The 24,032-nt window shown below is 32.3% G+C and overlaps 1 protein-coding gene across 8 annotated transcripts in view; it reads left to right on the forward strand.

Annotated features, from left to right (window-relative positions):
* Positions 1-22,403, forward strand: part of LOC127849624 (transient receptor potential cation channel subfamily M member-like 2) — an 80,950-nt gene extending 58,547 nt beyond the window's left edge. For 2 of the 8 annotated variants that reach the window (XM_052382373.1, XM_052382374.1), the window contains exons 10-11: positions 14,645-14,777; positions 15,177-15,317. In XM_052382373.1, coding sequence (XP_052238333.1) covers positions 14,645-14,777; positions 15,177-15,222 — 179 coding nt within the window. In that variant the 3' untranslated portion in view covers positions 15,223-15,317. Of the gene's footprint in view, positions 1-14,644; positions 14,778-15,176; positions 15,318-18,422; positions 18,460-19,083 lie in introns of those variants that run through there. The other 6 variants (XM_052382366.1, XM_052382375.1, XM_052382371.1 and 3 more) reach the window with 6 other exon arrangements.
* The last annotated feature ends 1,629 nt before the right edge of the window (positions 22,404-24,032 follow it).

Genomic DNA, 24,032 nt, shown 5'->3' on the forward strand with positions numbered 1-24,032 from the left:
CAACACCAACTTAACATCATCATCAAACAACAATAAACATCGGAAGCATACAATGTGCTTCATCAACCATACATAATTATATGCGTTAAAACACCATAATAGAACAGCATGAATGAAGCTGTCTATTACTCTTTTATATTTCCTATACCAACATTTTTTTTTCGTTAATTGAAGGACTAGTTGAAATCTTCTATAAAAGCCCTCCCACCCCCCCCCCCAAAAAAAAATAAAAAAAAATAAAAAATAATAATAATAACCCTAGCAAGCAACAATAAACATAGGTTAGTTAGTATACACTGTGCTTTAGCAACCATGCATAATGAATGTTTATGACTTCGGACCGTTGTGATCAAATTTTAAAAAGCAAGATGGTATGTATGCGGCACACAACACATAGATAATTATAGTTTTATACCTTAAACGTAGTTCATCAAAATAAAGATAAGTTATTATCTATGTAATACTTAAATTAGGTTTATAATGTATGCAAATTTGTCTAAAACTTGTGAAATGTGATTCGTAAGCCGACGACAACATTATCATTCGGACCCTTCTCCCCACCTAACAATCGAGATTAAACACCTGTGGAGATCCCGATCTTATCAATGAATAAACCGGTTCAATGATGTCAAGTCAAATAAAACATACTATTACTATCCAAATAAATATCTATCAAAAAATGTAAATTGATATACCTACTTAACTAAAACTAAACTTAAACGATTAGCAAGAAAAATATATAAAGAAGAAGCAGGCAAAGTAGACAAATTAATTGTAACATATGTTTTCTCAGTCTCCCACTGTTGAACAATATAAATAGTATTTATCGCCACCCCAAAAGGGATCTTTATCACACGTTTGGCTCAACTAATATATAATTGTGACAGGACAAACTGTCAACAAATACCTTGTTAATGTTTCATACATAACTCCAATCAAAGGTCAACTTCCAAGGAAACTGCGGCATGTTAAAACTGTTGATTATGACAAAATGTTGTTTAGTACAAATCAGTACAATAGCGTCTGTTATGTGGCCTATACTAATCCAGTTAAATAAAACTTTAATCGCAGAAAAGTTTAGATTCTTTACACCTTTAAAGGGGCCTTTTCACAGATTTTGGCATTTTTTTAACTTGTTCATTAAATGCTTTATATTGATAAATGTAAACATTGGATCATAAAAGCTCCAGTAAAAAATCAAGAAAAAAAAAAAAAAAGGAAATGTACATTGCCCGGAGCAGGGTTCGAACCAGTGACCCCTGGAGTCCTGGCAGAGTCCTGTAGTATAAACGCTTATGCCTACTGAGCTATTCCGCCGAGTACACATTCTCGACGTATTTTATACCTTATATAAGCAATCTTCGTAGTTTCACAAAATTTAACGACAAAAACAGAACTCTCCAAATTATTCAATCGTTTCGCGTTGCAACGCTTTATAATTTTTAGGTTTTAAAATCGTCAAAAGATGCATATAATGGCTATATTAGAGCATGGTAAATGTCCAGTATTACTGTTTCCTCACAAATATCATAACTAAAACGAAAACTTACGAATCTGAAACAACTTTTTTCAATTTTGTCAATTTACCAAAGCGTGAAAAGATCCCTTTAAGAAAATATATATAACAGTTCTTTCCTGTTTTAACAAAATGATACATTTAAAAATAAATTATGAAGCATCGCTAGCAATATTAGAAAGAGAAGTAGAAGGAGAAATATTATCAATAGTAGCAGTAGCAGCAGCAGCAGCAGTAGCAGCAGCAGCAGTAGCAGTAGCAGAATCAGTAGCAGTAGCAGTAGCAGTAGCAGTAGCAGTAGCACTAGCAGTAGAAGTAGCAGTATCAGTAGCCGTATCAGTAGCAGTAACAGTAGCAGCAGCAACAGCAGCAGGAGCAGCAGCAGCAGCAGTAGCAGTAGCACTATCAGAAGCAACAGCAGCAGCGGCAGTGGCAGCGGCAGTGGAGGTGGCAGTAGCAGTGGCAGTAGCAGTAGCACTATCAGTAGCAGCAGCAGCAGCAGCACTGGCAGCGGCAGTGGCAGCGGCAGTGGCAGTGGCCGCGGCAGTGGCAGCGGCAGTGGCAGCGGCAGTGGCAGTGGCAGCGGCAGCGGCAGCAGTAGCAGTAGCAGTAGCAGTAAGAGTAGCCGAAGCAGTAGCAGTAGCGGCTTTTTGCTTTTTTTGTTTTAGAAGTGTTTGTCGTATAAGAAGAACGCAAGGAAGACAAATTAATTGTAACATGTGTTATCTTAGTCTCCGTTGTAGTAGTATTTGTTGTATCTACACAGCCATTTTTCAGTCACCTGAGAGACATGTTTTGATAAGAGATTTAATGGTGGACCAATACATCGTGTATTAATATCAGTGTACCCACTGGGACACCACATGGGGCGAGGATTAACAGATAAACTAGGCCTTCAATTAATTATGCGCCTAGAGGCAAACAATACTATAACTTACTGATAATTTTAGGATTGGGATGTGTTTGTATCTTATTTGAAATTAGCTAGCTTAATTCAAAAACTAATTATAGCCTCAATATTATCACAAGAACATCATCACATATTCATTGTGCAATATATAATCATATCACCATCACAATATGCCAGAGCGTTAGTATTTATTGTGCATACATATCCTACAGCAACATTTACAAAACTTATTACAAACCAACCGCTCAAGCTTTAATTAAGATTGATTTCAATTTATATTATGACATACATTAAAGATCACTGTCAATTAATTAAAAAATAGCTTGATGCTTCGTACTCAGCGATTTAAATAAAAGAAACGTTGCGTACACAATAATTGGGGTTAATAAAAAAAGTCTGCAATTAAAATAATCAAATTTAAATAATACTAGATTTAGTTTCAAATTGTCGCTCAAAAAATGTATCAGTTATATCAGTTACTAGGGAATCGATTTGTTTAATCTCCGCAATCCAATAATAATTATGGTGTTTGTTTGACAAATTAATAGCTATTCGTCATTGAATGTATGATACTCATAAAAATATTGAAACAATAACCACAACAACAACAACATATGTGATTATGTATATATCTTCTTCAGATACTCTGTGTCATACTTTCAAAATTATCCTCATAAGATTCATAATAATAAAATAAACACTATTGCAATCTTAGTAAAAACCAACTTAGCCGTTATGCTAATGATTTTATGTTCAGTATGCGTGTACATTTCAATATTATATAACAACAAGTGTTCACAAATACCTATGTTTAATAAATATTAAAAACATGAGAACCAATGAAGGTATTTCATTTTAATAGACTAGTTTTACCGTGTGTGTACATTCATATAAAATCTTTTGAAAATCACACTTGAGATAAGGTCTTTAGGTTTTGCTATTTCTAATCGATTTAAACACCATAAAACCACCGTATTTTCTCTTACATTCTAAATTTTCTTACATTTCCTTTTTAAGCCAAAATATTTATGTTTTCATGATTCTAAATTTTCGGACATACGGATTTTCGTACAGTCAGTTAAACAGCGCTATTTTATCAGATTTTGACCCTGTTTTTGCTTATCTGATGACCCTTCGGTCATGCATTTTTACAACCGGATTAAAGTAATAAAACAGAATCATGCCTAAGGGCAATCGACCATTACATTTGCGTACTTGGGTAAATTACCTTGTAAACCTCTAATAAGCAATGGTTCCTTCCAACAGCGTTTGAAATGATATCGTATTAAGAAAGCCAAACGTTTATTGTTTTTACTTTTTATATATTATTTCAGTTGATTGCAAAGCTGTTAAGTTGCATTTTTAAAGTAAAGAACGAAGGGAACAACACAATAAAATTATGTACACTGATGTATTATTTCTACTTCAATTAAATAATTGACAAACAAACATAACACACTTGTCTCTAAATATTTTTCGTATTTAAATTTTCCAACACGAAAAACAATATCTTTAAGTGAACGGAAACTTATAATTATTACGGCATATAGTAAAAGCAGAGTTGTCTGAACCATAAGTAAAATAAAAAATAAAAAATGACACAGCTTATTTTTCCCTCAAGTGTTAATGATAATATGGATAAACAATTAAAAATACATAAAGTCAATTGTGTTGATTACTCGTTATTGAAATATTGCAATGCCAATTATAAGACATATGATTAAAAACAAAATGTATGGTGGAATACCTAATCTGGAAATACAAACTAATGATACTATTAATGCAACAACAACAATCACATCTTTTCAAGCGCAATCAGAAAACTGCTACAGCTTTGTATTAACAAACATAAATATGTTTGTGCTTATAGATTTAGATAAACTTCAAATCTTTAAGCGTGCTATGAATTGAATATAATTTATATTTAAAAGTTTTGCTACTCTGTTGATAACTAGCAACAGCAAAAAGGAAGATACCATTTTTTATCATCTAATTTTATTTATATTTCATTGTTTATTTGTTTATGATCACAAGGATTGTTTGGATAACAGAGTGTGTCTAGATATACCGGTACCCTTAAAAATATTTTTATGAATTGCAATTAAGCGTAGAAATTAAACAGGCCCTAATACAGACACCATTTTTATCGGAATGCGATTATAGTTTCAATAGCAACTCGTAACGCTTTTTGGATTGAATGTGTAATGACTACTTTTAGCGACAAATTGACTTGGTCAAATACTGCATCTTAAACGGATAAATAAAATTGAAACCATTTATTTTCAATATTATCAACATTATTATTTAGTTATTAATACATTAAGCAGCAAACTCTATTAATCAAAAAGATTTGATATAACATCCGAATTCACTGCAAAAATGAGCTGAGCGATAGGTTTTACGGTTGTTGAAATTGTTCATGATGAGAATGACGATGACGACGATGATGACGATGACGACGACGAGGAGGAGAAAAACGACGATAACAATGACGATGATGATGATGATGATGACACTGATGATGATGATCACGACGATGACGACCATAACGATGTTGTTGGTGATAGTGACGATAATGCTGCTGCTGTTGCTGATGACGATGCTGCTGCTGATGATGCGGTGGAGGCGGAGGAGCAGGACGAGGGCGACGACGACGACGACGACGACGACGACGACGACGACAACGACGACGACGATGATGATGATGATGATGATGACGATGATGATGACGATGATGATGATGATGATGATGATGATGATGATGATGATGATGATGATGATGATGATGATGATGATGATGATGATGATGATGATGATGATGATGATGATGATGATGATGATGATGATGATGATGATGATGATGATGATAATGATGATGATGATAATGATGAGATGATGATTATGTTGATGATGATGATCATGATAACGTTGATAACGATGATGTTGATGAAAATAACGATACTGTAAGTAGTAAATTAACTCATTAATTGTTATTATAATACACAAGCACATGCTAATGGATCTGTATCCGCAAGGCGGTCAAATGGAAACTCACTTGGTATAAATATGAAAAATTGAATCAAAATATCATAATGCGGAGTGTTAAATGTGTTCAAATCTAGCGAAATTGTTGCAGTACTTTTCTACCGAACCAATGCTTAGCCCAGTTATTTTAAAAATAATTTCAAAATACCACGATACACGTCAATTGGCTAACAAATACATTTGTAAGTTTAACCTCACTCAAAAACAGTATTTATTGAAGACAATGTCCGAGTTTCTTCAACGTAGCTTAAGTACCTAAAGTACCTTTCCGTTTGATTTATCGCAGGATCCTGGGTCCGCACCCACAGTCTTTTAAAGTGTCTGCATTAAAAAAGATAATAATTGTTGTTTGTAATAATCTTTGACAGCTCATAAAAACATGTAAATCCTCAATTCGTAGAGTTTCAGTATGATTTCATTTATTTAAAAAATAAAGACGGTTAACATATTTTATACACACATATATTAGTAGCTATACGCCATATAACATAGGACATAATGTATATTATAAATCAAAGCGCTGAAGGCACTTTAGTTGTTCGCTGTTGTCGTCCTTGATTAGCTTGTTCGCATTGCATATGCTTATCATTGTGCACAGGCTAATCTTATTTGACGTGCATTAAGCCTCGTTTTCCATGAAAGCAGCCAATATGTGCATATTTTAATGATAAACACTAGACTGGCCAATGGCGTTTACAAGCTGGTATATACATTCACTGCTAGAGCAGAATCATTTGTCGTCTGCTGCAGACAGGCAGTGGTAATCGTTCCTAGCAGAGTGAGTTGTGGTTCTTGCCGTACTTAAGTCTTCTAAGCACCTACTGATTTGCATTTATTACCCATTCTCTTGAAACGCCGACTAATAAAGTGCGATAAACCGCCTTTAAGCACTTGGCACATTAACAAATAAGAACATTCCACACCTAACCGAGAACCGACGTCTTTAATCGCGAAACTATTACCAGAAATTGAATACCGCCAGAAACAACAATGTGCTCACTTCGATTAAATATAAATACACTATATTCATTGCGTCCTAAGCAGTCAAACATATCAACCGAAAATACCAGCGAATACAGTATTATATATGACATCGATCTTATATATCGCCTCAGACATGCGAGAGCGCCACGATGAGTGAAGAGTGTGTGTATGAGAGTTTGTTTACAGGTCCTACTGGCCTCTTCACGAGATTTGTGTAGCCCGACCTGAATGATGAATGAAATGGATGTAGTAACAGTTATATGAACACGATATATCCGTACCAATATCCATGTGAGCATATACTAATAATAATTAATTTTTTAATCGCCATAAGCTTGAAAATAAACGTAAATAGATACAACAAAGACCAATTCGGAGACTTTAAAAATTTTAAATTACCTCCCCTGCAATAGAAAATATATATGGAGACTCGCATTCTATGGAATATCAAAATCTCAATATATCTTTCTCCGAAATTTTTTTCTGGTAAAAATCATCTTAAATTTAGCTGTATATTCGTATGTAATTAATTAAACAAGAGTTATAAAAAGGCATTGCAAAAATATCGCGTTTTACTTGAATAAGTTACCTCCCTTAAGCCTAGCGGAATATCAAAATTACGTATATAAACAAAACGCGTTCCTTGCATAAGTGATATTAAAGCGCGTGCCCGTGCCACTCGTCCTCCAAATACTTACTAAATATAGTACAACGTATCTACAATCATTGCGACTAACTCATACCTCAGTAAATAAGTAACCAGGATAAATATACGTTTAGGTAATTAAGATATAAAACAAACATATAACAAGAAATATCTTTAAAAAAGATATACGGCGTTGATTGTGGTTGCAGTTAATGATAGGTAAAGACTTCAATGAATGAGATCAAAGATAGCGAATGTCTTTTTCTGTGCAGTTCTTAGCTGCAGCAAACGCAGTACGGGATGATACGCGGAGTTTCGCGGCTTATTTTACATTATTACATATTGCTGGTCATAAACGTATAGATACAAAACAGAAAACCAAAAGAAGAATGGAAGTGAAACATATGAGTCAACCGGCCACACGCGAAGTATCCGTACATATTTTAAATATTTATACGCGCGTTCTTCGAACAAACCTGTTTTAGTGGTTTGTCTGGCGTTGCTATTTGATTCGATTATTAACAGTATCGAGAATCATTGCGCTCATGCTTAATTCATTAGACAATATGATGGCATAATTCTTGTTAAATTAATTAAAAATAATATTTATCATGGTATTGTTGTAAAACACATTAAGAATCTGTTATTGACAAACCATATGCTGGATATCTTCATTTAACATCTGTCTGGTCTAAAGAAAATTCCAGTTCACCTAGTTCACGCTATAGCGTCTTTATTATGTAACGATTATTTTCCTGGCCGCGAACTCCGATCAGCACATAGGGTAGAGACGCAGCGATGACCTGTATGTAAACTCTGACATTCACACACAGTGGCCGCAAATTGACCCGATATACCTCGCGAGTTGAAATGCAATGCATTAAAGTGAGTCTTCGCTTACACTGCTCTCTATACTTTAACATGTTAACATGTTGACAGGAATATGGAAGTTAGTACTAAATATGAGAACATAGCCTTTAAATGCAAACGTTCTCGCGCTGAAAATCTTCTGAAAATAAAAGGTGGACGCACAAACTGTATTGATGTCGAGATTGAGTGTAAAACTGTTCTATCTATTAAGCCTTTTCATTAGATATAAAATTGTTTCATGCTGAACACGCAGTAAAACAGTTTTCCAAAGACGCGGACATGTTTCCAATGTCCTGGTCGTATTCTCAAATCAGCCAATGCAGTCAATGAAGTGTATTCATCTGTACTTGACCGCGGGAAGTTTTATTTGAATTCTATTGGACGCTAACAAAGGTCAGGCTAAGGTGAAAAGCTGGCGTATACAGCTAACGCCGAAAAATTTACATGTTCCCTGTCTGCCGAACCCGATCCATGGACTATAGCCACAAGAGGTTTCTATGTACCTATGTAGCCGGATTGCGCCCTCAGAGCGCCCAACACCGACACAGATCACGCTACTCTCCGGTCAAACACAATACTGCATAGGACTGCTGCCTTTGTCACCATATTATCAGAATCATTAACGTGCAAAATGGAAACTTTCAACTGTCCTTTCACTTCATACATAAGCCATTGCCGATCTTCAATGATCGCTTATTTCCGAGAGATGCATTTTATTTTTTTTCAAACTTCGAATTTTGATATATGTTTAACTTATTCATTTAGATTACATTATTTTCACTATAAATATTGACTTTGATCCAATTATCATCTGAAAAATACGATTTCGCGATTTCTTCAAAGATCGAGCGAGCCTTTTTACCTGTTTACTTATATATATCTAATTTAAGGTTACACAGATGTAAAGTTGTCGTGGCCGAGTGGGTAAGGCGATGAAATTGAAATCTTTTGGGATTTTCCCGCGCAGGTTCGATTCCTGCCGACATCGCATACTTTTTGCGACGCGTTTTATTTCTTTTCTAACGTTATTTGATTTAATATAGCACATAAGCTATGTTTATTGTTAAATATGTTGAAAATTGTATGCACATCCTTCAATTTTAAAATTAAAACAACGTTATGGCTAAATTGATTAATTTACTGCTGAAAATACGAATGATGCATGTTGCATTTTTATTTTTATTTCAAAAAGTAAACGGTAAATCTGTTTATTTTTTGGTATTTTTGCTGTATATAGTGTTTCTATAAAAACTTAATTTAAAATATAACTTAAATGATACTATTTTGAATTTTATGACACTTTGTTTTTAACCGACCCAATTTTTACTTGGCTGAAATCACTTACATTTCATGGCGCTATTCCATAGATTAAAATTTGTAAAAAATAAATGTCTGTAAAAGAATACTTATTTCATCTTGTTTTAACTTTAAACACCTTTACTGCATCTGTACACACCAACTGCATGCCCATATTTGGAAATTTGAATGAATTATGGAACTTTTATATACCCCAGGGGTGAAAATAAACTGGACAAAAGCCGAGCGTGAGGGTGGTTTTGAAAAAATCGGTTTATTTTTTTTTAAGCATGGAAAGCTACCTACAAATTTGCATGTAGTTTAGTGAAATGATGTTGATTAGGAAAATAATTAATTAAATTATATTTGGATATGTGCCCATTAGAGGTGCGCAAGCTTAAAAAGTTAGAATTACCGAAATTCCCGTTCTTACACGTTGTAGCATGGATCGGGTATTGAACACGATACACGTGTGTATTAGCACCTTACTGTAGTCCCGGCGGGGTTATCAACTGCACCAATACACCGGTAAGCAACCAGGGGAATATCATATGAAAAAAGAACTATCATGCATGTTTGATTTGTTAAAGTGTGTCACAAAATTTCCCTAACTGCCGATGTCGGCTATAATTTCGGTATAAACATGCAAAGAAATTAACATATATATAATGTTAATGCCGATATGTTATTGGACATTTTGTATGTCAAATGTTCATTATTTGTATTAAAATTAAGACGATTGTATTGAACACGATACACGTGTGTATTAGCACCCTACTGTAGTCCCGGCGGGGTTATCAACTGCACCAATACACCGGTAAGCAACCAGGGGAATATCATATGAAAAAAGAACTATCATGCATGTTTGATGTGTTAAAGTGTGTCACTAAATTTCCCTAACTGCCGATGTCGGCTATAATTTCGCTATAAACATGCACAGAAATTAACATATATATAATGTTATTGCCGGTATGTTATTGGACATTTTGTATGTCAAATGTTCATTATTTGTATTAAAATTAAGACGATGCTTATTTGCCAGAAAGCGTTTATTTCAAATTCAAAACAAGCAATAATCATACATAATACAAAAATATAAAACTAACAAAATGACAACACTCTCGCTTAACGCAACGTTCAGAAGCACGCGCACTTAACAAAATTATTGCAACTAATGCAAGCTGTAATTAATATGTGACTACTTGCTATACAACCAGTATCATGCGAAAATTGATCTTATTTAATTGTGGTTCCCTCTTTGAATTTATGTTGCCTGTCGACTTTTAGAATAATGTGTCAGTAAGAAATGTATTGCTTGCTCTACAACCAGCATCATGCGAAAATGGATCTTATTTAATTGTAAATCCCTCTTTGAACTTAAGTTGTCAGTCGACTTTTAGAATAATGTGTCAGTAATAAATGTTTTTCTTCAGTTTCACATGTTTTTTTAAGAAAATTTAGTGAAAGATGCAAATGTGTCTTATTTATTTTTTTCTGTGTCTTCAATGTATCTTATTTATATGTGACTGCGTGCTTATTTTTTTTCAAGAAATGAAAGATGCAAATGTGTCTTATTTTAATTATATTCATGTCTTAAATGTGGCTTATTTATATAAGATAAAATGATATACTGCCAGTGTCATGCAAAAAAGGATCTAATTTCTTAATATCCACATTCACGCTTTGTTCTTTATTAGCACCGTCTTTAATTAGGCTATCTATTTAAAGTACAGATTACTGTGAACTTAATAATTGTGCAACGGTGATGTTGATCCATTATCGTTGTTAATTTAAAATGTAGACAACAAGTTAGCAATTAATGATTCCGTTATTTTGGAAGTAAATCTAATTTTTTCTGTACAGTAGCCAGGTGGATGTGTATTGAGCGGATAAGATAGGGATCACCACAACAAGTTTCTAATACACAGTATAGACTTCCCCTATTATTATTAATTACCTGATTGGAATAAATAAAGTGTTAAAGATCATTTCATGTAAAAAGCAGGATTTCTGACATAATTTCAATCGTTTTGCTTTTATACACAATTTCATGGAACAATGAATATATTGGCGCGATGGAACACAATTTATAAATCAAGCTGACAGTATAGTATCATTTTTTAATTATGTGTAATTTAATTCGCATCTCTCCCTTAACTCGTTCAATGACACGTGAACTTATATCAATTATAAAACATCACGTGCATCATTAAAAAAAAAATTTTTAATTATGAAAACATATATGTTCTACATGGTTTTGTTTAGTTTTTTTTCTCAACCAGAGAGACATTATAAAACATTGTTATATATAAAGCGCTTTACTTTTCTACATTACATAAAGATATATCGATTTTTTTGTTAAGTGTACGTGCTTGACATATTTATAAGAAGGCAGTGTTTATTTTTGTAATAAAATCGAAAATTGACATTTAATTTGATGCAATCCACATTGTTTAGCGGCCAAGCGCAGTATTCCGCTCTCGGCGGCCGATGGTGTATTGCAATATATACAATGAAAAGCTGGGTTTCTGACATAATTTCAATCGTTTTGTTGACGCGGACGTGCTTTTTGGTGGCCAAAAATACTATTGTTCCCTTTATTTAAACCTAAATCAGTATTTTTTTACACTTGAAGGTTTGTACAGCGGGGATTTCGGTACCGGCGCGGGTTTATGTGCTTGTTAAGAATTACCGAAATCCCCGCTAAGAGGCAACATATTATCCTGATTTATGCTTTGATTAAACATTGATAACTAAATTGCAAAAGTGTATAGCATATTGTAAATAAGGTAGTACGATATCATTTGTTTCATCAGATTTGTTTAGAAAATACTTTCTGAAGACTTATTATTACTATGTCATGTTATATTTACATATACTTTTGTGTAACCAATGTTTTAAATGTACATTTTACCTTTTTTACATTCGTTTACACATTTTTCACATTAATAAACTATTTAATAATGGAAAAAATATTCTGATAAGAGTGTTTAAATGATTAACACTAATATGATTGTGTACAAATCAACATTAATGCAAAGCCAAAACCCAAACATAATGACATATAGACCCTTTAAGGCGTAATATGGGGGATTGGCGTAAACATGGGTGATTTCGGCTCTGGGCGTACGAATGTAGCAGTACCGAAATCCCCTCTAATTATTTTCCAAAAGAAGAAACCGAATGGGAGATAATACATGTCACTGGTTGCTAATGAAAAAAAAACACTATAATAATTTTGTTGACACTTGAAGGTTTGTACAGCAGGATTTCGGTACCGGCGCGCGTTTAAGTTCTAGTGTAGAATTACCGAAATCCCCACTGAGAGGCAACTTAATGCTGTCAAGAGTGCTTAATAATTAAAATTAATATCATTTTTTTGCACCTTAACATTCATGTGAAGTCAAAAACCATTCATACCGATGACCTATTGACCCTTTAAGGCGTAAATATGGGGATTTCGGTACTAGGCGGGCGAATGTAGAATTACCGAAATCCCCTTTTCATCATCGCACATTAGTGTAACATAAATTTTAACACAATATATGTAGGGAAACTCATATGATTCGCGTAATGTGAAAATGATTATTATGCTATAATTCGACCACGAAACTTGACGTGACTTAATACCGGACATTATGGAATGGAGCTACGCTTGCCGTATTTGACATAAGACCCATTTTCGCAAATTATCTTATCAATGCTTATATGAATTTGATTGCTATAATCTAATGCGTATTCGACACGGAATTATTGTCAAGGTTTTTCATTTTGTCAATATTTATCATAGCAGGGGACATTGCTGACATCAATATGGATACTGTTTTCATTTTCTGTCGAGAAATGATATGACTTATTATCAAGATTATTTTATAGTACGGTAGCGTTCTCTTCACAAGTGAGATTTATTTGTACTGGTAAATTGCTCTTATACTCACCATTCGGACTCGACGATCGGCTCGAATAAAAATGTTAGTCGCTTTAAAGTACAAATTCATCATATTGAGCACGATTATTATTATTATTATTATTATTATTATTATTATTATTATTATTATTATTATTATAATTATTATTATTATATAGCTTTTAGAAACTTATACCTTAAAAAAAATCCCATTGGAAAAAAAAAATCCCATGGGAAAAAAAATCCCATGGGACAAAAAAATCCCATGGGACAAAAAAATCCCATGGGATTTTTTTATTATTTTAAAACACGATATAACGCGTTGAAATCGCGAGAAATGCTCATCATTTGTTAAAAGGTAGTGTTTCTGAAGGTTACATGAATAAATCTCTAAAAATCAGAAAAAAATCCCATGGGATTTTTTTTTCCCATAAAAAAATGGGATTTTTTTTCTATCAAAGTAAATTGAACGAAAATAAGCACAAATGCTTTAACAATGCTTAAAATCGATAACTAAGCACAAACGAACGTGTTTTATGTTTTTGAAAATCCCATGGGATTTTTTCTCCCATAAAAAAAGCTGGAGAAAAATCCCATGGGAGAAACCAAAATTCCCATGGGATAATGAAAAATCCCATGGGATATTACAAAAATCCCATGGGAACCCCAACTTTGCAAATAAAGTTCATAGTGAAGAAAACGCATTTAACAAGCAAAAATAACCAATTATTAATCACAAGTTAGACTTTTATCTTATACTTTATCACAAATAAGCAAACCTTCAAGAAAAAGGGTACTTAAGTTTGCGAAATTTCGGTTTCGCAAAGTTTTTCCGGTGGCCGTTTAATGATATTGTTTGTGTACTAGTAGTCCCCACCTATCTTGTAAGTTTTAAGTTGATGCCCTGTCAGATGTTACGTATTTTGCGATCAAAAAGAGCAAGTTCAAAAATTTAAAAAAAAGCAATACCTAAAAAAGTTATGTTATATGTGCATTGTACATCTCTTGACTTGCATGTACCTACCTATTTATTTTTAAATATCATTAACCGTTTCAAGAAATTCTTAACAAAGGGAAAACACTCTCAAAGGAAAGCATGGGTAATGGTAATGTAACTACAAATCCCTTTAAAAGGATGTACATACCTTTAAGTTAATACCTTCTTTTGTTTTTGAGATAATGTCGAATTGAAAAAAGTACTAATCTCAAATGGCAATTCTTGAAGAGCCATAACGCCGATTTAACTTGTTGGATGTTGCTGGTTATTGATTGCACCCCCATTAGCCTCCTTTTTGAAAAATATAAACAATGTATGAAAGTTTTGACAAAGTTTTCAAACTTTGTGATAAAAATGGTTATTTATTTAAGCGAAACCAAATATTTCAAAACGACTATATACATATAATATTAATTAGTTAATGTTAATTCTGTTTCAATTACGTTTGTAAATTAAACGATGTTTTTGTTTAGGAGTGTCTCTGGATGACAGGAAAATGGAAGACATTATTGAATTTGAAAAGGCGGAGGTTGAAAAATACCTTAACTCTCAGAAACTAAAAGACTCTGAAAGTACTGACGGCAGGATAAAAACCACAAATGAAATGTAATGCGTATACATGTTACTCTAAACATTTTAACATCATCACAACCGCTCTTGAAAAAGGAATATTCATAGTGGTTTAGTAATTGAACTGAGAGCTCATATACAGACCATGATGTACAACAAGAACTCAAAAACATAGACATCATACTCAATAAACATTATTTATATGTATTCGTTAAAAAAATCCAATAATCTTAATTGGTTTTGTATGTAAAAAAAAAATTATTACGAATTAATTGACACGGTAACAATAATTCTTGCATAAGGACAGTGTTACGTTAATGTTAGTGAGCTAAAATCTTTCATAATTTATTGTAATTATCAAAACTCCTGCAAGATTTATAGATAATTGTTGTGATTATTTGCCTTGAACTAATAAGGATTTTTGTCGCGTTTCAGACTTCAAGATATGGTAAGTCTAATAATCGGGAGTGTTTTTTTGTAGAAACAATTTTCTTCAATCAGTATCTTTTTTTTATTATCAATTTAATTCATTCTCTTAAAATAAACCATATGTTGTGAACGTTCGTATTGTTGTGTATCTATACGATATCAGATATATTCAAATATCAATACATTTGTTTTTATTGTAGAACAAGAGAATGGAAATCATGTGAGTACACAATAAGTCCCATGTGCTAAACTCATTTACCAAATTCATGAATGCTCTACACTACAAAAACACAATTACATTTTCCACATGACTTGAAATATGTTGTGTTGGCATTTGAACTGAGACCAATCGCTTCACCACTATGCCACTTGTGGAAAGTTATTTCTATTATCACTTGAAAAAATCAAATAAAATAAAAATCTTCCAAAGCAAAAATAGTTCCTCTATTTAAGAAGCTCGATCTTCTTGCATGATATTTCAAATAAAACATATGAGATAGAACAAAAACCTTTGCCAATGACCACTGTTTAATCATATGGACAATGTTTTCGTTTCAATTTGTTATATACACGGCAACATATGATTCATGTCACTGTGTTGTCAAGTGTATGGGTGTTGAATAGCGCATATAATAAAAACTGCTTGTTGAGACAACTTTCTTTATGTTAAAGTCGATTAATTAAACCTCAGTTTTTAGTGTATGTGTTGAGCATAATTAATGTCCACTATACACAGACAACTCATTGTAGTTGGTTTTCTCGGTTTTTATCTTTGAAAGACTTTTTGCATTTAACTAAGGCGATTTCTGTCGTATTTCAGACTTCAAGATATGGTAAGTCTAATATGTTTAAGTCTTCTTCTTATCATAAAAAAATCTTTCAAATGTACGATTCATTCCAATAACAGTAGCGAGCTATTCTTGGCTTCCCGGGGTGTCTTGAAATAAATAATACTTATAATGTTGGTGTACGTTAGTATGTTTCTTAATAGTATGCATATTATTTAGTACTTTTATGCGAATGTATGTCTTTATGCGCATGCACATATCATGACAACTTTATATTTTAGAACAAAAGAATGGACATTATGTAAGTACACCATTAGTCCAATTTATTTCATTATTTTGCACTCATGGTTCGCGAACGGAATTACAGAAACCAATTTTATTTTGCATATAAAATAATGTATGTTTTATCTTTTTCTTTATTTAGACGAATAACTACACGGTTGTTTTACTTATGAAGCAATTATTTGTAAAATTACTCGTTATATAAAGCTAATAATCTACCAAAACCAACACATTCCAGGAAATGGGGAGACCTAAGCCATCTACCTCTCCTTATTACTCACTAGTAACAGATAGGTCCATTAGGTTGGCGTACTCTGTTAATATGACAATATGCGCCCCCTAATGCTTGGACAAAAGCTTATTTGACTACGATGTATTGTAAAAGAAAAGTATCTAGACATCAAGACATTATTGTGTACCAAACAACATAATGTTTTCAATATAATTTAATTAACAAATTAAATCTATTTACTACTTGATGCAACAAAATTCTGCCAAGCCATTAGATTTTTTTTGATGTACCATACGATTGTCTTCTTTTAGGGTAATTTTAGCCGTAGGAATTCAAAGCCGGCTTTGTTGTTGTGGCAAAGTGGTTATGGTGTCCACCAAGCGACTGTAAGGTTTCAATCCCCAGAGTGGAAACGCTCTTTAGATACACTAACGAAACCAAGTACTGGCTGGTCCTCTCCTGCAAACAAACTCGTGAATATCTTAATAAGCCTAAGTTTTTTCAGAGATATATGCGGCTCTGGTTTTCAATGCAATCGAACTGTTATAAATATGTTTTAAGCTAAAGTGTGTAAAACCAATATTGATAGCCAGGATTATAAATGTACAACATACTTGTTTTGCAATTGCAATAAGTCCAGGTATCTTACATGTTACACAATTTCTATCGCCACCTTGATGTAAATTCTGTTGACAGGCCGTTATAATATTAAACGTTTGCCTTATGTGTCATGTCTAGCTTTGCGATGCACCAATAAGGGCTTTGAACGATAGTTTTCAAGATAAACGTGATCAAAAAGATAGCACGAATGACTCACTATTTGATCGTTTAAGCTTCAGTGATTACCATTCGTCTGAAATCATGGTGTCGTCAAAAAAGATGACGCGCACATTATTTTGTCTGATAATTTTGTATGCCATAAAACTTATTCTCATTCATTGAAAATTGATTTTAGTGTGAAACACAAATTTAATGAATAAATACCACCTTGTCAATTTAATGTCAATGTGGCGTTACACGTATTATAATTCATATATCCGCTACTTTGTGTTAATATTTCAGGCAAACTCAAATGAAAAAGTTGGTAAGTACATTAAATATAATTAGTATCGAAACAAAGAAATTCGTTATGGGGAAATACAACGCGTAAACACAATTGCATGAATAGTGTAGTATCCTTAATTATTCAATACAACAGTGTCATTCTACTCCCTCATATCACTAATTACAAAACTTGTTTTGGATGTTTCCATATTCACACCAGAATGTATAATATTAAGGGGGACAGTGATTTAATTTCCGATACTTAACCGTTGTTACCGATACTACAAAAGTGTTCTTTTACTCAAATTCACATTTAAGACTAACATTTTAGGGAATACAGTTAGGGGAACCTTAATGTAACATTCATTCAAAATTTCAAATTTGTATATAAAATGAATATAAGAAAGTAGTTATAACTTACAATGTGGTTTGTTTTTGATGCATAAAGCATAATATGACATCTATGATTATGATGTATGAGTAATAATGCTTACTACGTATGTGTGAACTTCAATATTATATTACCAATGGTCATGTTTTATAAATATTATGTACGCCTCTCCACATGGTTAAACAGTAGTGTGATAATCTGAGTTTCAAAATAACTTAAGATGGACGGCGCTACGTTAAAGATTACCAAGTTTATTGTAATCTAAACAATATAAAGTGTTTGTACAGACACATTGACGGCAAACGTTAAGTGTAACAAGGTGAGGACACACTGTCAACAATTCGAGCTGAGTTTAATATTTCACAACTATGTAACATCAAATATTAGTTATCAAATAGTGTTAATCAGCCGACATATTTCAGAAGCTTTCATTTTACGCTAGGTGATTGCGAATCAATTATACGGTGATTGTGTTCTAACATTTATGACTTATATAATCGATATCTGATTGATAGGCGAAGAAGATAAAATAGAAAAACCAATGCAGCAGATGTAAGTACAGTTAGTTATATTTTATAAATATCAAAGCAACAAATCAACACAGGAGACAAACCGCATTAATGGCATTACATCGGGAGCAAAGATTATTAATGTTATGTATATGCAACATTTATCATACATGTAAATACTTCTTTCAACCTATTGTTTCAACATATCTTTGTTTTTTTTAATGACTATTGATGTCTTCAGCTTTAATAGTTGTTACTAAGACTGTGTTTTTTAATACTTTGGGATGTAATGTAAAGACAAATATAAAGTTATATAGTCATACTGTACTTGCCAACAAAACTAAGCATATTATTAAAACTGCATTGCCAATGTAAAGAAATCCGTTATATAACGTCATTCAACGATCTTAATTTGAAGTTATTTCGTAACACTGGCGGTCATGTCTTCATGTTAAAAAAAAAGTTGATTTGTGTCTTTAAAGTGCATAAACTCGGCAAATATTGATAATAACTGCATGACATTTCCATGTCTTGTCAATTAAAATAGGTTTACAACTTAAAATCAGAATTTACAAATCTTATATTTTGGCATGAAGTGAGAGTTTATCATGATAACTTTCCATTAGTGATTTTGCGTTTATTTCGTTATATTTATTGTATAATCCAGATTTAATGAGATCTACGAACTTTTCATAGAAGAAGAAATCGGACGAGTAAATGGGATGGAATCGTGCGAGTTGATAAAAATTGATATTTCAAGCATAAATGTATTGAAGTATACGTATAAATTCCAGTTTCATGAGAGTGCGAGTGTTCATATTTGACAATTTAGTTTACTATTAAAAATCACAGAATAGAAACACGACACTTTGAGCTAAACGCATACAATGTTTTGCTTGCGAATCATTTATAATTATTGTGTTTTAGAAATGTAGTTTTTAGTTGAATGAACTTCACCTTTTAACACTGTATACAGAGATGAAACATTAGTTTAAAGTTTAAGCTGAATGAAATCGAACTGTCCACAACACGTGATCCACAAACATACAATATCAAGTTGCGATTAGTATAACCTCGCGTGTTGTGGATTTACGATAGGTATAAATATGCGGATAATCTTGTTGGCTGCATTTTATATATTTTCCAATATATCTTGCACACGCTGATTGGGCAATTGTTATTTTGTTTGTACTTTGTGTATAACAAGTTATGGTTTGTAAGCTGACCGTATGTTTAATATGTAGTTTTCAATAATTATAATTCTATTTAGAGAATAGTTTTGTCTGATATTTATTGGAATGAAACATATTTTATCACTGTGTGTGTATTGTCTTGCCTATTTTCCGTAATCCGGTTACTTATGGAGAACGAATAGATATTGGCCTGATAAGAAACGCTTTTACCGCAAATGATTATCTCAGTGTTGGATGAATGAAAAGTATTGTGTTTTTGTATTTATTTGTTTTACTTGATATTTTTAAAGTGTATGTTTTATATTGGATTTTTCAATTTATTATTACATATTTTATAGATGGTGGTACATTCATCAAATGTAAAAATAATACCCCTTACTTATATGAATAAAACGTTTCATTAATATGTTTCTTAACGGAAGCAATTACCATACAAACGATATATGAAGAATTGTGTCTATCTTTTAAGTAAATACTTAATTATTGTTGACAAAAGTGTGAATATGATTAGGCTATGAAATTGGTCAACTCGATTTACATGATTTTTTTTAACTCATTGATTATGTATGAGAAGCTTGTATCGTATCAAATATTATACTCGCTGCACTTGTTTCACGAGTGATATGATACGATACAAGCAATTCAGTGAGATAATCTTTTATCTTCATGATCAAAACTTTCGCTAATTATTGCACTTAACATTTATACTACGCAAAACAAAGCCGAAAGATCAAAGGTTTGACCCTTAGTCAAAGTCCTTCATAGGTTCGAAACTTTACCAACCCAGTAAGCCCAGACAAACAGTTAAGTCTTCAAACTTTATTATATTAGTAGCATACATTTTAGCAGTCCTATTTCTTCAATAATGTTATACATTCATAATTGTTTTTTTGTACACTATACTATTACCACCTGTAATCTTATTCCTTTTCATGTTAACATTAATATAAATAAATAAATAAAGGCTCATTATTATTATGTCTAGCTCTTACAGTGATTTTAAGATATGCATGGGGTATTTCTGCGAAAAGTGTAATTAATTACATTGTTATATGTTAATTTATTTTTAAAATTTATTTTAAAAGTAAATTTACGTCAACTTTGTTGTTTGTTTTTTAATCACGCCAGACACTAATATTTTTACAATATAAAGAAGGGTTTCCTCCTTGTGCAAATAGAGTATGTAAACAAATCATCGTTCGCTTAGTTCTCAAATAGGCTTTACTTCTTCTAAATTAGTGGTTTATGTGAAATATACCTTATGTAATGTTGTTTTTTTTTGTGAAAATCATTTTATGCTAAACGAACAAAAATAACATATATTATTAGTACACTACAACGTGTAATAAAATTAAAATACTGTTCTTGAATAATAGACCATTTGAAATGCAATATACACGTACACCATTTAGTCACTTCTTTTAAATGTGTCATTCCTTTAGTCTTTATATTGCTGTTTATGTTGTGAAAGTTTTCGTTAAATTAAATACTTGAGTTTTCTTTCGCTGTATCTATATGTTACTGTTGTGGTTTATAGTTTATATTTTCGTATTGAATGGTGTAAACGTATGCAACACGTAGTCAATAGGCGCATTATTAAATATCATGGTCTTTGTTTTGATAAATCTGTTTGCACTAATTTAATGTTAAATATAATTCATACCTCAATTGCTGTTACGATATAGTATGTTATATTTTTAAACCCGACTTATGATAAGTATGAAGTTTATAATGCGTATAGTTAGTATTTAGTTTTCTTTCCTTAATGAAAATATATTGTTTTGCGAGTCACGATGTTGTAAGGCATTGCATCACTGACGAATAATATCAGAAGTTCCCTATTTTATTTGTACAAAAATATAAATAACCAAGGAGTTGTTGAAAATATGTATTGTTTACAAATATTAGCGTCTCATAAAAGAGTTCCAAATTTATATATAAATTTTTATCAATGTGTGATACTTTAATGCCTCTGATGTGATTGTAGTTACTATTATTTAAACAACAGACTATCCTCCTGGTGTCAACAAAATGCATATTATAAATACACGACTGAAAATTTAACTTCAAAGTAAAGTTTTTTTTATTTTTTATATAGTTAAATAGTTTTTTAATCGCTAATTAATTGTCTTGAAGACAGGGTCTAAAGACTCCAACTATCTTCATATATATTTATTTAATTAGTATGTTTAGTGAATTAAGTAATTTTTTTTTAATTATATTTATTTAATAAAAATATGCAGGAAGGTCGTCCGGTCGGCCAGAATCCAAATGTGTACTGCCTCGAAATCCGCAATTATTTGAATGGTTTTGAAATATCTTGGCGCATTTTTATTCGTGTTAGACTAAACGTTTGCTGTATGAGAAAAATTGGCATGCTCGATTATCAAATAGTAACTGTCAAGGTTAGTTTAAATCTTGTCTATAAAACTCGAAATACTATTTGTACGTGGTACGTTTTAGGTTTGCATGCATGTCAAAGCATAATGAGGTGGCATTTATAAGCTCGAGCGAAATACCTGATAATATACCTTGTTGTTTTAAGGCTGACTTTAATATTTTTAATGGAATATGTAGCAATTAAATTGTAATTCCTTGCAGCTTTCATACTATTGTTCATTTAAAGTACAAAGAAAATATATTTACATTAAAACGTATTTTGTTATTTATATGGTGATAAATAAATGAAAAGCCTTAAAACTACAAGTTTAATACATGTATATTTACTTAGATGACTAGTGTACGCACTTAATAGTATAATCAGCTGCACATAAGGAAATAAAATTTGCACGTGTCTGGTTGTTTTTTGTCTTTGATCTTGTCATTTTGTCATCTTGTCAATCATTTTTGTAAAAGTAAGAATTAAATTGCAAATAGTGATCGTGGTTTCACAGACAAAGCATGATCAAAACTAAGAAAATAACGATTCTCTTGTTTAATTATTTCAGATTGTACGTTTATATGTGTGGCCTAATTTTATTTATAATCGTTGGATAAGACTGACTATGGACGCCATTTTGGCCAGTTGAATTTGCGTGATCTGATTGTTTTTAGGCAAATCAATTCGGCCCGAGACCGATATGATCATATTGGCCCAGCTCGTGATGTCAATGTGTAAGTATATTGTAAACTACAAAATTAATTTTATTTGAATAGTTTTTCTAGGTGCTGAAACATAATTTCGTCACCTGGTCGAATCTTGTCTAATGGCCATAACTCATGATCCTAGTTGTAGCGACCAGTTTCTGTCAAAGTCCTAAAACTATTACTGCCCGCACGGTTTGGAAATATAAACAAAGGCAAATAAAGTAGGCACACATTTTCTCCAAAGTTTCAACATGAATTTGAAGCAAAAAAGGGTTCAAGTTTCACCAGTTTTCGTGATCATTTTCGGTTTAGGGAATTTTGAACAGGTGGATGCTAGTTTATAGAACTTCTTGAGTACCTAACCAGATAATTTACAGCAACTCAGCTAACTTGGAGTCAGCTATTGCGATTGTTGTGAACTCCGAAATAAATAATGATGCCCTTTAAAAATGCAGACACAATTGCGCCCAAAACTGGAAATGCTCATCGTGGAACTATAACTGCCAGGTAGTAAGACACATGCCATGGCTTTGTATAAAGCATTTCTTTGTATTCACCGAACATGTTAAAATTCCAGCCATCATTGCTTATACATACAACTTATAAAACATGTGAAATTCTTCTCAGTGTTAATGTGTCCCTAAAATTCCAGCCATAATTGCTTATACATACAACTTATTAAACATGTGAAATGCTTCTCAGTGTTAATGTATATTTATGTATTATACATTTCTCTCTGTCCACTTCGCTGAGACAGTTAGGTTAATTCCAATCAAACATTTTTAAAGGGTCTCAGTACATTTATTTCCTGTAAGTGCACTAAAAAAAGTTCAACGACAAAATGTTCATTAATTAATGGACTATATTTGTATCCAATTTTTCGGAACCCATTTAATATTGCGGCTTATTAAACAATTTTACAAGTTCATGAACCCTACTGTACAGGCATTTGGCTTAAATGAAATTTGCATCAAAATCTACTCTTGGTTGAAAAGTTGATACACTGAGCTAAACAACTCACCCACTGATGAGTAGAACCTCAACGAAGCTTGTAACACTTGTACTCGCAGCACATTGTTTTTAGTTTTTTTAGTTTATACATCAGTTCAAAGTTGAACATGCCTAAAAATATTAATAATTAATCCCAGTGCCCACGTAACATAAACTTGTTGGACAATTAAAAGTGTAGCCAAATATCGATGACGAAAATGGGACGTACCAAGCATGCCGCTGCCACGGTAAAGCCCTGTCGCACTTGTTTAGAGCTTCTGAGAACAGTTGGCTGAACATAATGTCCAAAAAAGATGACGTCTAACCTTCAACGGGCGATTTCACT

This window comes from Dreissena polymorpha, chromosome 11, assembly GCF_020536995.1.
Source record: "Dreissena polymorpha isolate Duluth1 chromosome 11, UMN_Dpol_1.0, whole genome shotgun sequence".
NCBI lineage: Eukaryota > Metazoa > Mollusca > Bivalvia > Myida > Dreissenidae > Dreissena > Dreissena polymorpha.